Source organism: Rhinatrema bivittatum, chromosome 1 (assembly GCF_901001135.1).
Source record: "Rhinatrema bivittatum chromosome 1, aRhiBiv1.1, whole genome shotgun sequence".
NCBI classification, from domain to species: domain Eukaryota; kingdom Metazoa; phylum Chordata; class Amphibia; order Gymnophiona; family Rhinatrematidae; genus Rhinatrema; species Rhinatrema bivittatum.
In genome coordinates, this window is record NC_042615.1 from 398,314,459 (window position 1) to 398,330,498 (window position 16,040).

The following is a 16,040-nucleotide window of genomic DNA, read 5'->3' on the forward strand; positions in this document are numbered from 1 at the left end:
GCCAGGAGCTCTTTGCATCGCAAGCACATGTATAACTTCTCACCGGCAGGTAAAAAAAATCATACATGTGACACTCGATGCAAAAGACTGGGAAGCCCCTCCTTTGCCTCTGGACTGCTGCCTTCATCTCAATTTTGTTCAGTTCCTAGTTAAGCTTTAGGTTGCTATGGGAGTAGGAATATGTCTAACGTCCTTTAAATGTATTAGTGAATTCACTATATGTCTGGTAGTGTCCTACAGGGGACTGAGCAAACTGTCAATAAAGTTTTTGGGGTTTTTTTTTGTGAAAGTGGCACCTGCCTATAAATTAAAGGATGAGCAAAGGGTGGGAAGGTTGGGAAATACAAACAATCTAACTTCAGGTATTCAGAGTGACTCACTGCTCTATTGATTAACAATTGTTAGTGTGATTTGGTTTTAATAGGTACTATCTCAACACCTTTCCAAGGTGAGTAACTGAACTGAACTGAACGTTTCATCCTTTTTACTTAGGTATACACTGCTCCTAGCTGATTTCTAGCTTCTGGCTACTTCTTTTTTTTAAATACAAAAACTCAGTTCTGCTTACTAGCTGCCTTACTGACTGACTATTTAAAAATACAGTCTAACTTGTTTATTTGCTACCTACTGACTATTAAATGCACAAACACACTAAATAATATTCCCAAATAGTTAACTTTGCCCCAGTACTTTTAAAAAAGACAATGTCCCAAGCAAAAACTTACTGATTCCTTTCAGCCACCAGCAAGGTGATCCTCTCCTCTCAGTGCTCCCACTGGAATGTGTAAACTGTTTTGATCATCTTTAATTGCTTGATATCTTTTCAGACTGTGAACGAAGAGTCGCTAAATTTATCAAGAACATTGGACCTCCATAAATTTTGCACTTTGTAGAAGCTGTTGTTCAATATTAGCATACTGGCAGGTCATCCAAAGAGCTATTGTTAGGACTTGCTTGCAGTGTCACCCATTTTCTCTGAAGGATACAGGATGATATGCAGATTTATTTATTTATTTAAAATGCATATACCGCTTTTGCAATTAAAGATGATCAAACAGTTTACAGGTAAAACATCCATATTAAGCATAAAAACAAATAATGAATTAAAATAGTAAGAGCGCATATCATAAAAGTAAAGAGAAGAAAAAAAAGCCTGTGTTCAATCGTATGGGGATATGGAGGTCTGAATTTTACAAGGAAGGGATGGAGAGCTGAAAGCAGTGGAAACAAGTAGGTTTTCAGCTTTTTTTTTTTTTTTTAAATCTTTCGAATTTGAAATATGTCTTAGAAAATCTGGCAAAGAATCTCATAGTAGGGGACTGGTGACTGAAAATGCGCATTTCCTAGTAATGTCAATTTGAGCTAGGCGAATTGAGGGAACTTCGAGTAAGCATTTGTTTAATGATCGTAAATGTCTTTTTGGTTGGTACACACACAGAAAGGAGCACAGCCAAATAGATGTTGGGTTATGTATAATGGATAGAATTTTATATTTGATTCTGAATTTATCAGGAAGCCAATGTAAGGAGGTTAAAACGGGTGAGAGATGATCTTTCTTAGAAATACCTAACAAAATACAGGCAGCATTGTTTTGGATCAATTGCAGGAGACGGAAGGAATAATCAGGAAGACCAAGCTATAGAGCATTGCAGTAGTCTAGACCAGAAAATAATAAGGATTGTAACACAGTGTGAAGGTGGCACCACATTTACTGATGGTGGCCTGAACTATAAGGGATTTTCTTGCTGGCATGTACTGATAGAGCTATTTGTCTGGGTCAGGTTTGACCTTGTATGTTAAAATAGTTCTGGTACTGTCTGTCAAAGTTCAATTTTATACTTTGTGTGTTTAGTACCAAAATTTAATTTAATATAACTTTTGTCAAGTTCAAGAGTTTTCTCTGATACTGATTTGTTAAGTCATTCTAATTTATTGTAATCTACTTTGAGTCTGCTCTGGATAAAAGCAGAATATCAAATGTTTGGAAATAAATTTAAAATGTAATTGGGTCACCATCTAGCTGAATCTTCTTGAATGCATTAAAGGATATATTTTAAAATGTATTTCAAAAGTAAAAACAAATCATACACATCTCCCATTTTGTTAGGTTTTTTTTATCATTCCTGAGTCAGAATTGGTATTTAAAATTTTTGAAAACTCATTCTACTAAGCTACATGTAAAATATGAATCACTGAATAAATGGACTCAGGAAAGGCAATTTTCAAATCAAGGAGTAAGTATGAGCATTATTTCTCAAAAAGTATTTAACTATATAGTATTTAAAATATATTAGAGTGAAAGAGAAATGAGGCCTGAGAAAATGACCAAAAGCAGAAACAAGAGATTATTTTGTGAAATATAGCTAGTACTGCTGATACACATTTATTTATGACAATCAATTGTCTTTGATCATTCTTTCTTCCAATAGATCAGCAACCTAAAGAAAATTTTGAAAGGAATTCTTGATTACAATCACGAGGTAAGACATTTTCAGTGTTCACATTTATCTACTCTTTGAATGTTTGTATATTGGTTACACGGTTGCTTAGGTTGAAAGACCAGAAGTCTACCTTCTAATTCCCTAAATAATATTTTTATCCAGAAATTCAGGGCAAGACAAAAAAAACAAAACAAAATGCTACATTTGTAGCCAATTCTGCAGCAGTGAAACATTTTTTTCTTGACTCCATATTTTCCCGTCGATAGCAGGGCTGAATTAGCCATGCTGTCATGGGATCTGTCCATCAGGTCCGGGAGGCGGAGCTTGATAAAGCAGAGGTTGATTTTTGTATCCTCTGCGCCTGCGTGTGTGTGTTCCCGCGCAGGCAGATCTACTCTCCTCAGTCTGTTTTTTCCGCGCGCGGGATCGCACGCGGAGCCAAGACTTTCCTCATGTCCAAGAGCGGGTTTAAATGCTGCCGCTGCAACCGGGTGATGTCGGTCACCGGGCATGACCGGTGCCTCGGCAGCGCACACGATGTGTCTAACTGTGAGTTTTGTGCGAAAATGTCCCCCAGGGTGAAAAGACAAAGGGCCTACAGACTTCAAGAGCTCCTAAGCACTCCTGAGGCTTCGGAGGCCCATTCTTCACCGGGACCGGTGAAGAAGGTGAAATATTCGGCACCTAAGGCTCTTTCGGATAGCCAGGTAACAGGGGAGCAGGGCCCTGCAACCCTTCACAGCCGAAAATCCGCTAGTCAATCGACGTCCAGTAGAGGCTCGAAGCGAGGCAGATCGCCTCATAGACGTAATGACGGTTCGCGCCACACGACGCCGAAACTAGGGCCCAGATCACCGCGCCCTTCGGGAGAAACGGGGCAGGAAGCGCAGAAACGGCGCCGTACATCATTAAAGGAGTCGGCGCCGGCCTTGCACGCCTCCATGGCACCGGAGAAACAGGGGCATATGTTGGCGCCGACAGTTAAGGGCCCGAGAGACGCGTCTTCCAAGACGCTAGATCGTACGAAGCCGAAGATTGCGCCGGCGCCGAAAACCATTACGGCGCCGAAAGTCGGCAGGGCGCCGAAACCACATACGGCGCCGGACAAATATATGGCGCGGGAAGGCCGCACGGTGCCAGATGACCTAGCGGCGCCGAAAAGCCACAAGACGCCGGAGAGCCATACGGCGCCGAACAGCCAAAAGGAGCCGAAAGGTCACACGGCGCCGAAAAGGCATAAGGCGCCCAGGGGTACCACGGCGCCGGGAAGCCACACGGCGTCGAAACGCCATAGAGAACCGAAACGCCATACAGCGCCTGAGACCCCAATGCGATCGGAAGGCCAAACGGCGCCGATACAAGAGCCGGAGCCGCACATAGTAAGGCAGACACTAGCTTCTTCTAAGGATGCATTCCTCCTTCCACCACGGCAGCAGACGAAGGAGCAAGAAGGATTGTTTGTGTCGTTACCTACTAACAAAGATCCAAAATTGTATTCTTTAGCTGTAACGCAGAAGGGGAGTCACAAACGCAAAAGATCGGACGCTCACAGCTCCACTTCACGCAGTTCTCAACATAGGAGGTCAAGTTCCTCTTCACACGATTCCCGGAGAACTCATACCTCTTCACATGATTCAGCTTCTCTTCATGGCAGGGAAAGGAAACTGGATCCAGACTGGGGCCATAGACATAAGCATCGGGGACATAGGGAAATCAGCTCTTCCACGTCTCGATCCTCACGGTTGTCCCAACGCAAGGACCACGACTCCCCGATATATCTCACATCCTCGCACGCTTCTCCAGGTTCAGGGTGTGGACGGGAACACCCACACCCTCCATCTAGTCCTCTGAAAGATCAACAAGTGCACATAGCACCAAAAGTGATGCCACAGGCCACAAAGGATGCCTTTTGGCAACTGTCTCAATCCTTGTCAGGATTTTATGAAACCATTCAAAAGTCCTTTATCTTAGACAAGGATAACGCAGGCCCCACGCAAGATCAGGGATCTTCGGACCCTTTCGAGGACATTAGTGACAAACAATCTCCCCTCGCAGAACGAGCTATCTCGATTTCTCCGGCGGTTTCGGTATCACATGAACCTGACGACTCCTTTTTGGACTCCCCTACTTCATCAACAGGGTTTCCCTCCGACCCTCCAGAAGGTCAACAGGAGCCGTATTCACCTCCGGAACATCTCTCCTATCCGAAGTTTTTGGAAAAGATTGGAAAGATCCTTCACCTGCAAATTCAAAAAGATCCTGACCCCAGAGCTGAGACGTTGGGGCTTCTGAACATTTTCGATGTGCCGGGAGAACCAACCACGCTCCCGCCTCATGACCTACTCCATCGACTACTATTGAAGTCTTGGGAAACTCCTCAAACTATACAACCAGTATCCAGGAAATCCGATATTAAATTTAGGATCAAAAAAGAAGCTCCATATACCATGCAACAACTACCACATGAATCAGTGGTTGTCGAGTCCGCTATGCAGCGGTTTAAGAAGCCAAAAATCCATACTACCTATCCGCCAAGTAGGGACAATCGGTATCTGGATGAAGTGGGAAGAAAAATATACCAAAACTCGATGCTTACCACACGCATTATGCACCACCAATTTTATATGGTGCAATATTTGTATGACTGCATCCAGGCAACTAAAGGATTCCTTTCGACTGTAGGTGCACAAACACCTCAAACCCTACATGATATGGAGGAATGTTCCAGACACCTGCTCCGATCAGTCTATGAAGGTATGGAGACCTCCTCAAGAGCTTCAGCGACAGCCATAGCAGCTCGTAGAACGGCATGGCTTCGATCCAGCTCCATCAGAGACGATGTGCACGGGAAACTAGCCAACCTCCCCTGTGCCGGTGATCACCTATTTGGGGCAAAGTTATAGGAAACAGTCGGTAAACTTAAGGAGGAGGCGTTGGCGGTTCAATCCCTTCACTCTCAAACACATTATAATCCGTTGAAACGGGTTTATCCTTACCAACGTAGATCCGCCTACGGAAGAAGACCTTTCCGTCAATATCCAGGATACCGATCTCAAACCTACCAGGCGTATCAACCATATCAGAGGCAGCAGCATCAACAACAACAATCTAATCTGCCCCGCAGAGGCAGGCCACGAGCGCTACGCCAACAACCGCAACAGCAGTCAGCTGCTCCTAAAGCCTCTCAGTCTTTTTGAGCCTGCAGCCACCATCACTCACCCCTTCGCCGCCAGGAAGAATCCAAGCCCGTGTTGCGTTTTGGGATCAAATAACATCGGATCAATGGGTATTGGACATTGTAATTCAAGGTTATCGGCTTCAATTTCAGTCCAAACCAAATCTCCCACACGTCCTAGCCCTCAGGCCGTCCCGGGACCATCCACAACTCCAGACGGAGATATTACACCTTTGCCAACAGAAGGCAATAGTGCGATTACCCTCGAACAGCTACAATCGAGGATTCTATTCCCCATATTTCCATTCTGGATCTCAGGGAACTCAACAAATGTCTGATAAAAGAGAAATTCAAAATGGTATCCCTGAAATCGATCCTACCCTTACTGCAACCCAACAATTGGATGTGTTCCATCGACCTGAAGGATGCATATACTCACATTCCAATCCATCCTTCTTCTTGGCAGTACCTTTGCTTCACTTGCAAGCAGCAGCACTACCAATACAGAGTACTGCCCTTCGGGTTATCAGCGGCACCCAGAGTGTTCACCAAGTGCATGGGTAGTGGTGGTGGCTCATCTCAGACAACGGGGGATGACAATTTTCCCTTATCTAGACGACTGGCTAGTAGTAGCGCCATCGCAGGACCGCCTTCTCTGCCATCTCAATCAAATACTTCATTGTTTACATCAACTAGGATTAGTGGTAAATTTCAAGAAGTCTCACCTAACGCCGACACAACAACTACAATTCATAGGAACGTATCTAGATACCACCCAATCCAGGGCATATCTGCCACAGGACCGCCAAGTGCAAATGCAGAAGCTTCTGCACGACCTCTTACCGAGACCAACCTCGTCGGCCAGACAAATCCTAATTCTTCTTGGCCACATGGCAGCCGCCAATTTCTTAGTGCTGAACACCAAGTTACACATGAGACGGCTACAGTGGGGACTCAAACGACAATGGAGTCAAAACTCCCAACCACTCACGCAAGTAATTGCCCTCACCGCAGAAATGAAGAGGGATGTAACCTGGTGGCTCCTCCCGTCCACATTAGTAAAGGGAGCTCTATTCAGACAGCCAATGCACGATTCTGTTCTAACAACAGACGCCTCTCGGAAAGGTTGGGGGGCACATCTAGAGGTCCACGAGACACAGGGTCTTTGGTCATCAACGGAACAAACGATGCAGATAAATTTGCTGGAACTTCGTGCGATTCGCAACGCTCTCCAGGCCTTTCAGCAATTTCTGAAAGGACGAAGAGTCATGGTCTACACAGACAGTCAAGTTGCGATGTTCTATATCAACAAGCAAGGAGGCTCGGGCTCCTGGACCCTCTGCAAGGAAGCGTTACTCATCTTCCAATTTGCGCACCAGCACTGCATACATCTCCAGGCCACATACCTGCCAGGTATAGCGAACACGAGAGCGGACAGATTGAGCAGAATCTTCCACCCACACGAATGGTCCCTCAACAGGGAGGTAGTGCTCAGCATTTTTGCCAAATGGGGCACGCCACGGATAGACTTATTTGCGACGGAACTCAATGCACAGCTTCCAAAGTTCTGTTCAATTCGTCCAAGCCAGTTCCGGATGGTACAGGATGCTTTCCTCATTCCGTGGACGGCGGGACTGCTATATGCGTTTCCGCCCATTCCCTTGATCACCAGAACAATTCAAAAATGCATACTGGACAAGGCTCAGATGATCCTCATTGCTCCAGCCTGGCCGAGACAACCCTGGTACAGTTACCTACTGCACCTCTCCAGCGACACGCCGATACGACTGCCACAACGCCCAGATCTGCTATTGCAGGACCAGGGAAGGCTGTTACACCCACTGCATTCGTCCCTACACTTGACGGCGTGGAGATTGACAGGTGGGTGCTAACGGAACAAAACGTCTCTTTTCAGGCTCAGCGTATCCTAATGGAATCTAGGAAACCCTCTACCCGACGCAATTACCAATATAAATGGAAAAGGTATACTACATGGTGTATAGCCCAACAGGTATCACCTATGGACTGTTCGCCACAACGGTTGCTAGACTACCTTCATTCATTATTTGAAACAGGCCTAGGCACGACTTTGATTAGAGTCCATCTCAGTGCCATCGCGGCCTACCACAAGTCCTATAAGCAAGGCTCTATAGCAACTCACCCTTTGCTTGCCCGTTTCCTCAAGGGTCTACTACATATCAGACCCCCCACGACCAAACCACCGGTTCCGTGGAATATTAATATAGTATTGGAACAACTCATGCTTCCTCCGTTTGAACCTATGGAATCAGCACACTTAAAATTCCTTACCTGGAAGGTGGTAGTCCTCGTAGCAGTCACATCGGCTAGAAGAGTTAGTGAGTTGCAAGCACTAGTACACTATGAACCTTACTTACAGTTCTTTCACCAAAAGGTGGTTCTTCGAACTCACCCTTCCTTTTTACCGAAGGTGGTGTCTGCTTTTCACCTTAATCAGAGTATAGAACTTCCTACGTTTTTTCCAAAACCACATACAACGCCAAGGGAAGCTTTGCTTCACACCCTGGACTGTAAGAGAGCACTCGCTTATTACAGAAATAGGACGTCTTCTTCGACACGCCCATCACAACTCTTTCTATCTTTCGATCCTAAAGCACCTGGACAATCAGTCTCCAAACGAACTATTTCCAGCTGGATAGTCCAATGTATTCAGTTCTGCTATGACAAAAGTAATGAAGTTCTCTCATGTAAGCCAAAAGCTCACCAAGTTCGTGCCCTAGCGACATCTTGGGCTCATCTCAGAAACATTCAACCAGTAGACATTTGTAAGGCAGCTACTTGGACTTCCTTACATACCTTCACTACACATTATTGCCTAGATCAGCAAACGTCAGCAGATGCTAGTTTGGGTCGCACGGTCCTACAATCTGCAACAGAACATAATAAGTGATTGCCACTCCGATCATATATTTGGGAGCTTGTGACTCCCATGACAGCATGGCTAATTCAGCCCTGCTATCGACGGGAAAAAACAAGTTTGCTTACCGTAAACGTTGTTTCCGTAGATAGCAGGATGAATTAGCCATGCTGACCCGCCCGCCACCCTGGCAATCACAGTACTTCAAACACTTCAACTGCTTAATCACAGACTGAGGAGAGTAGATCTGCCTGCGTGGGAACACACACACGCAGGCGCAGAGGATACAAAAATCAACCTCTGCTTTATCAAGCTCCGCCTCCCGGACCTGATGGACAGATCCCATGACAGCATGGCTAATTCATCCTGCTATCTACGGAAACAACGTTTACGGTAAGCAAACTTGTTTATTTCCATCTGTATAAGTTCCTGGACTAATACTTTTCCTATACTTTTTTCCTGTCTCTAATCAAATACTTTTGAAATTTTTTGGCCAGTAGTCCATTTAATGCACAACCATGTGTGCCCATCTTTAGGTACTGCTATTTGGCTTTGTTGCAGACTTTTCCAACTTATCAGTTAATGTATGTAAGTCTCTTTCTTGCTCGGGCACTAAATACATTCTTACATTTGCTCTCAAAAAAAGTCATTTTCACTTTGTCCAGCTATATCAGTCCAGTCAAATCAGGTGGGTTATACCCCCACCCGCTCACCAGCAGATGGAGGTATTTTTTTCCCTAGTGTGACATCATCGGTACTTTAGAGGTAGTGCAGCTTGGCGGAAATCCAGTATTCTCTGCATCCAGCAGATGGTAGGAAGAGTGGTGGTGCAGCAGGATCTGGATTGAAGTTCTGAAAGAGACTGGGGCCAGGTGTTTGGTTTGCCCCAGTAGTGTGAGACCACCTTAATCTACTCCCAGTCTCAGAGGAGACTAGGTAGTACCTGGGGTGGAGGGGGAAAAGCTACTTGTACCAAAACAAGACATTTCCTTCTTGGTCTGTGGAGAAATTCTGTTGAGAGTAATAATCCTTTCTCCCTCCCTTGTCGTCTCCCTGGAGACCTCCAATTCTTAAAAAAAAAAAAAAGGCAGAGTTCAACAGTAGAAGTCTGTCGGGGCTTCTCTCCACAGCTAGCGTGTGCACAGGAACTGGCCTTTCTTGATTTGTGTTGAGTAGTGCAGAGATCATGCTTGACATTTGCAGCCTTGTAAGTAGAGCCTGAGAAGAGAGTGGTGACTTATGTGGCTACTGTGTGTTAGGTCCAATGGGAAAGGTCTGACCTCAGGAGCCCTTGTGCTTGCCCTGCATGCAGGTAGGCAGAATTGCGGACTTGGATTGGAGGGATTGCAGGTCCTTTGTCAGCAGGAGCTGGGGAACAGTTGGCTATGAGGGATGAGGTTCAGATCCATGCAGCAGGAGAAGGCATTTGGATGCTCAGGCCATGGTGGGAAAACTCAGGTGTGACAGCCATTTGTTATCACTTCTTGCAGGTGGCAGCCATTCTCCTCTTGAGTCAGCATGCTCTGGTGTGGGCACAGAGGCGCCTCCAGTCCTGGCTCCAGTTGTGAATCTGCCCATTCAGGTCACTTCTGCCCCTTCTACAGTGGTCTCATTGGCTCCTTCTGAAGAAGTGAGAGACTTTTCTCCTGAGTTTTTCCAGTTCCTCCACCAGGTCTTCTGTGCCATAAAGAGGCCTAAGTCATTTCTCGGGCCCCTTCCAGAGGACAATAAAGTGTTGCTCACATTCCAGGGGGCCTCCTAAGCACCCTAAATGGATCTTAGGAAGCCCTGACTCTGTTTAGGAAGGGAAGCAGGAGGATCTTGAGGAACCCTTAAATTTACTAGCTGCGCTTCTCTGGAGGAAGGGGAGCTCCAGCTTGATAGGGAAGATGACTCTCATGCCTTTTCCATAGAAAAGAGGTGACCAGGTGGCTGCTTGATTCTGTCTAGAGGATCCTTCCATTTGGGAACCTATTATCGAGGGGTCCATAAGACCACTACAAGTGGAGGAAATGGTCTTGTCCAAGTAGGAATCACTGGAATCTGCTCCTGGGGGATTAAGAGCTTGCAGAAGCTATATAATCTTCCTCAGTTGGTAGTTCAGTATCTTTTCCAGATTCCATGGGTAAATGCCTTGGTTACTAGATGTACTACAATATTGGTGGAAGGCAGTACATCTCTTAAGGACCCTCAGGATAGAAAAATCGAGCTTCCCTTGAAACATTTGTTCACTTTTGTTCCCAGTGGTACAAATGTTATTGTTCAGCCTTGGTGGTTAGGGTTCTGTTGCACTGGATTCAACAACTTCCAGACAGAAAAGAAAAGGCGCACATGGAATTGGCTGCAGTCTTTTTAGTGGATGCTCTGTATGATGCTCTTAGGTCTGTCATTGTGTGGCTGTCAGGCACCTACTGTGGTTCTATAACTGGGCGGCAGATTTCTGGTCCAAGTCTCACTTGGGGAAGCTTCCTTTCCAAGAGTATGCTGTTCTTTGGAGAAGATCTGGAGCATTTTGTTAAGAATCTGTATGAGCCGAAGTCTATAAGACTCCTGGAAGGTAAGACCTTCTATAGACTCTGCAGAAGTAGAGCACAGTTCTGGGATTCCAGGCGATACAGGCCTGCTAAGCAGTCATTCTGTTGTTCCTTTCAGAGTTTGCAGTCCTCGAGGGCAACAACCAATTGTTTTGAGAATTCTGAAATAGAAGACAAGACACATCCAGCTCCTTCGGTTTTTCTGGTAACGCCTGTAGGCAGTTGTCTTCAATATTTTTATTGGGAGTAGGCCCGAACTTTAGACCAGTGGGTATCGGACATGATTTGCCTAGATGTATCTGTTTCTGATACTTTTATAGTTTCCCCCTGCCCATCAGAAACAAAGCAGCGGGCAGTCAGCAAGACTCTGGTATACACCTCCAGTTTTGAGAGAGATAGTCAGAGTTCCCATCTTGGAAGAAAGTTTTGGCCAGAACTTGATTTATTTTGTGGTGCCAAAGAAGGATTGTTCGTTTTGACCTATCCTAGACCACAGGGGTGAGCTGCAGTCTGAGGTTCTCACATTTCTGCATGGAAACTCTACTCTCAATGCTCATGGTGGTGCGACAGAGTATCTCTGCTTTCTGGATCTGCTGGAGGCTTTTCTTCATATTTCCATCAGACAGGTAGACCAGAGATAACTTAACTTTTTTGTATTCTGCAGGACCATTTTCTGGGCATTTTCTTTCAGTCTGGCAGTAAGTGCCATGGATTTTCACCAAGGTCATGGTAGTTGTGGAAGTGTTCTTGACACAAGAAAGTGCTTTGGTCCATTGGTATTTGGATGATTAGTTGATTAGAGCAAAATATTCCCAGGAAACTGTTTAGGTTTTAGAAAACTTGGGCTCTGTGATCAATTTAAGAGCAACCTTCATCCTGCTCAGTCTCTGGAATACTTCGGGGTGCTTCAATACTCAATTGGGCTTGGCCTTTCTTACAGTTGAGAGAGCGAACAAGCTGATTGAACAGGTTCAGAGGCTGATCTCTCTGACCTCTCCGAAGACTTGGGATTTATCTTGATTGGGAGACCCGCCCCCCCCTCTGATGTCACTGAGGACTGTGACGGACATTAAACGGCGCCAGAACACCGGGTGCCTGCACACAGGGATGCCACACACCATCACCAGCGGGCTCCCTGAAATAACTAACAGTGATGAGAAAGACAGAAAGAAAGAAAAAAAGGTGAAAGAATCCATCTGGAACTGAGAGGGGAGGGGCGGTGTGTGATCCTTGATTGAGAGACCCGCCCCCCCCTCTGATGTCACTGAGGACTGTGACAGACATTAAATGGCACCAGAACACCGGGTGCCTGCGCACAGGGAATGCCACACACCATCACCACCGGGCTCCCTGAAATAACTAACAGTGATGAGAAAGACAGAAAAAAAGAAAAAAAAAGTGAAAGAATAAATCTGGAACTGAGAGGGGAGGGGCAGTGTGTGATCCTTGATTGGGAGACCCGCCCCCTCTGATGTCAATGAGGACTGTGACGGACGTTAAACGGCGCCAGAACACCAGGCATCGCGCGCTGAAGGGGCACTCCCCTTTGTGCATCCCTTCGTGCATCCCGTAGTGTTAGCCATTCCCCATGTTCTTTTATATCCCTTGTTAACAATCCCCATATTTAAATGTTTAATGTATTTGACAAAGGTAACGCATAAGTTCCTGCAAATTTTGTTTAAATGTAAACCGATGTGATATGTAAAATCGAACACTGGTATATAAAAGTAAATAAATAAATAAAATAAATATCTCCAGCTTCTTGGCTTGATGGCTGTAGATATGGTACCATGGTCCAGAGTTAACATGACTCCTCCCCCCACCCCCCCCCAAGTTCTTACTCCTGTCTTGCAGGTCTCCTTAGTTGCAAGATTATATCATCAATCTTCCTCTGCCGCATTTAGTGAAGGGCCCCCTTCACTGGTGGATGTTTACAGCCTCTTACCGGATGGGGGGGGAGGGGGTGTCAGCCTGATGACTCCTCCTTGGATCCTAGTCATGACAAATGTGAACCTGACGTGTTGAGGGGCTCATTATCTGCATTAAATAAACAGATTGAAGGCCAGGGTGATCAAATTTGCTATGTCTTTTTCTGCCCATCTTTTGAGACAAGGCAGACAGAGTGCTTTCCGACAATGTGACTGCGGTAGTGCATATGAACAGACAGGGAGGTATCAGGCATCGAGAAGTTTTTGAGGAGACTGATCTGCTCTTCTGTGGGCAGAGTGGAATCTTCACCTGTTGTCAGCAGCCCACATTGCAGGTCAGGAGAATGAACAAGTGGACTTCCTCAGTAGAAACCTGGATCCAGGGAAGTGGGAGCTCACCTAGGAGGCTTTCCACCTTATAACCGCTTGGTGAGGGCTCCTTCACATGGAACTGTTGGCGAGTCAAAGGAATGCACGGTTCATCACTTATAGTCAGAGAAGAGAGTCCAGCGCTTCGGCCATCGACATCTTGGTTCAGCTTTGGCATCCAGGGTGACTTCTCTACGTCTTTCCCTTTTGGCCTCTCATTAGCAGAGTCGAGCTGAAAAATAAGTAAACCAGTCTAGTGGCTCTGGGTTGGCTTCAGAAACCTTGGTATGTAGATCTGATGCAACTGTAGATCGAACACCCTCTGCAACTTCTATCTGCACCTGATATCTTGATGCAAGGCCTCATTTATCATGGAGTCTCCAGCTTTGTGTTATCTTAAGGCATGGCTTTTGAAAGGAAATGACTTATGAAGTTTAGTGCATATTTGAGGTCTTCCCTGTGGAGCGGGTGAAATCTCCCTGGAACTCCAATATTCTCTGTATTCTAGCCTTTTTGCAGAAGGGCTAGAAAAAGTTTTGCCCTGAATTCTTCGAGGGTACTGGAAATGGCCTTGGTTTGTTACTAAGGCCGTCTTGCTGGCATTTTAGTAGTGGCCCACCTGGATGTTTTGTGTTTTTTTTTTGGGGGGGGGGGGGGGCATCCAGAGGTTGCATCGTCCTATAAGGCCTTTAGTTCCCCAGTGGGATCTTACACTAAGGCCCTCAGGACCAGATTAGCCATTGAGGCATGCAACACGTAAGAATCTCTGTGAAGACTGTTTTTCTAGTTGTCTGCTCTGCTCGCCATATTGCATAAAATCATTTTGTCCTGCTGGAACCCCCTTCATTAAAAAACAAAACAAACTCCCCCCCTCTTTATAACTTTGTGGAATCCAAAATAAATATTACTTACATGAACATAATATAGCATACCAGACAAAACAAATTTGCAGCATTCCAGGCCATTAGATATCACCCCCCATTCAAAGAATACAAATGACTTTCCTACATTACATTATTCATGATATATACTCCTTATCTTCTGATATTTAAAGCTCTTGTTTTTTATTGCATACCATAAGCGTTCAGTCTAGGTACTGTATTTCCAAAAGGTGGCGATTGTAAACTTGCTCGCCAGTAAGAGCTGACTAACTAGTGACCTATATTTTCGTGGGATTGATGACCCAGTTGATCTCACCAACAGGCCTGTAAATGGCATTATATACACTGGGAAGCCCAGAATGTTGGCAATTTCTTGTGTAACGAGTGTCCAGAAGTGTAGGACTCTACCACATATGCATTCCTGTTTCACCACATCCCCTCCAACAAGCTGCATCTGAGGTTGTGTATATTGTAAAATACGGGCGTGTGGTAGGTTCTTTGTAACAACCGAATCATTAACGCAGCACGTTTAGTGTATATGAAACTATGATGGGCAGCAGCCCAAATAGTCTTCCATACTTTATTTTTTTAGTATTTATGTTTATTCATTTTCATTGTTATAATAGACCAACAGATACACACATCTTCCATACTTTATAATCATAAGTAACATTCAAGTTTACATTCCATTTCTCAATCAGAGCTGATGAAGTTTCTGCCCCAAATTTACCAATCAGGATGCCCCTATATATATATATATATATATATATATATATATATATATATATATATCCATTCTATTCAAGGAGTGAGGGGGCACTGACCTATCTAGGAGGCCTGCCAGCGCTTGTCGCAGCTGCAGATATTTTGCATACATATGGACCAGTAAATCAAACTCATCACTGAGATCACTAAAAGATTGGAGGCCAATATCATCCCAAAGTTGGGCAATGTTAATGGCCCAATTGCCTTCATTCCTTGAACTCCTTTGTAAAGATACAACTCTGAAATTTGGGCATTCCCATATATTGGAGAGATGCGATATGACCACCTACTGCATGCCCATAAATCATTTGCATCCATACCTTGAGTGTGCACCAGAATAGGACTCCCCCCTACTTACACTGTGTTAATCAGGGATTTTCTTGGGAGAAATGGCAATATTACCATATTATGGGAATAATAATAATAATAATAAGATACCCATATCTTTCCAATTAAGTTATCCATGCTTGCTTTCTCTTTTCTCTCGTTCTTCGCTTTTTACCTTGTTCCTTTTATCCAATTATTATCCAATTCTCCCAGTTAAACCCCCCTTGTTCAATGTAATTTCCTTTCTCAGTTAATTGTGAACCGACATGATGTGTCCTACGAATGCCGGTATATAAAAATGTTAAATAAATAAATAAATAAATATTTCCAGAGTTGCCACTTCTCTCTGTAACTGCTTCAGTGACACCCAAGGGGTATCCACATGTCCATCCCAAGATTTTAAACATGTCAATCTAGCAGCCCAATAATAAATTTTTAAATTGGGCAGTGCCATTCCTTCTTGCTTTTTGGGCATCCACAACTGTCATAAACTTATTTGTGCCTGCTTTTGTCTCCAGAAACATTTAGCCATATAGCCGTGTAACTCTTCAAACACTCTTAGTGGTATAGAGCACGGCATATATGCTGAAACAAGTACAATAATTTAGGAAGCAAATTCATTTTCATTAAGTTTATTCGGCCTGCCTAAGATATGAGCAGATTGACCCACTCCTGTATATTTTGTTTTATTTTATTGAGAAGTGCCACAACATTATAATTATAC

At 44.7% G+C, this 16,040-nt stretch overlaps 1 protein-coding gene across 5 annotated transcripts in view; it reads left to right on the forward strand.

Annotated features, from left to right (window-relative positions):
* The window catches only part of HOOK3 (hook microtubule tethering protein 3), a 1,188,278-nt gene that overhangs the window by 178,700 nt on the left and 993,538 nt on the right, over positions 1-16,040 (forward strand). For all 5 annotated transcript variants that reach the window (XM_029601894.1, XM_029601878.1, XM_029601884.1 and 2 more), the window contains exon 4: positions 2,430-2,480. In XM_029601894.1, coding sequence (XP_029457754.1) covers positions 2,430-2,480 — 51 coding nt within the window. The remainder of the gene's footprint in view (positions 1-2,429; positions 2,481-16,040) is intronic.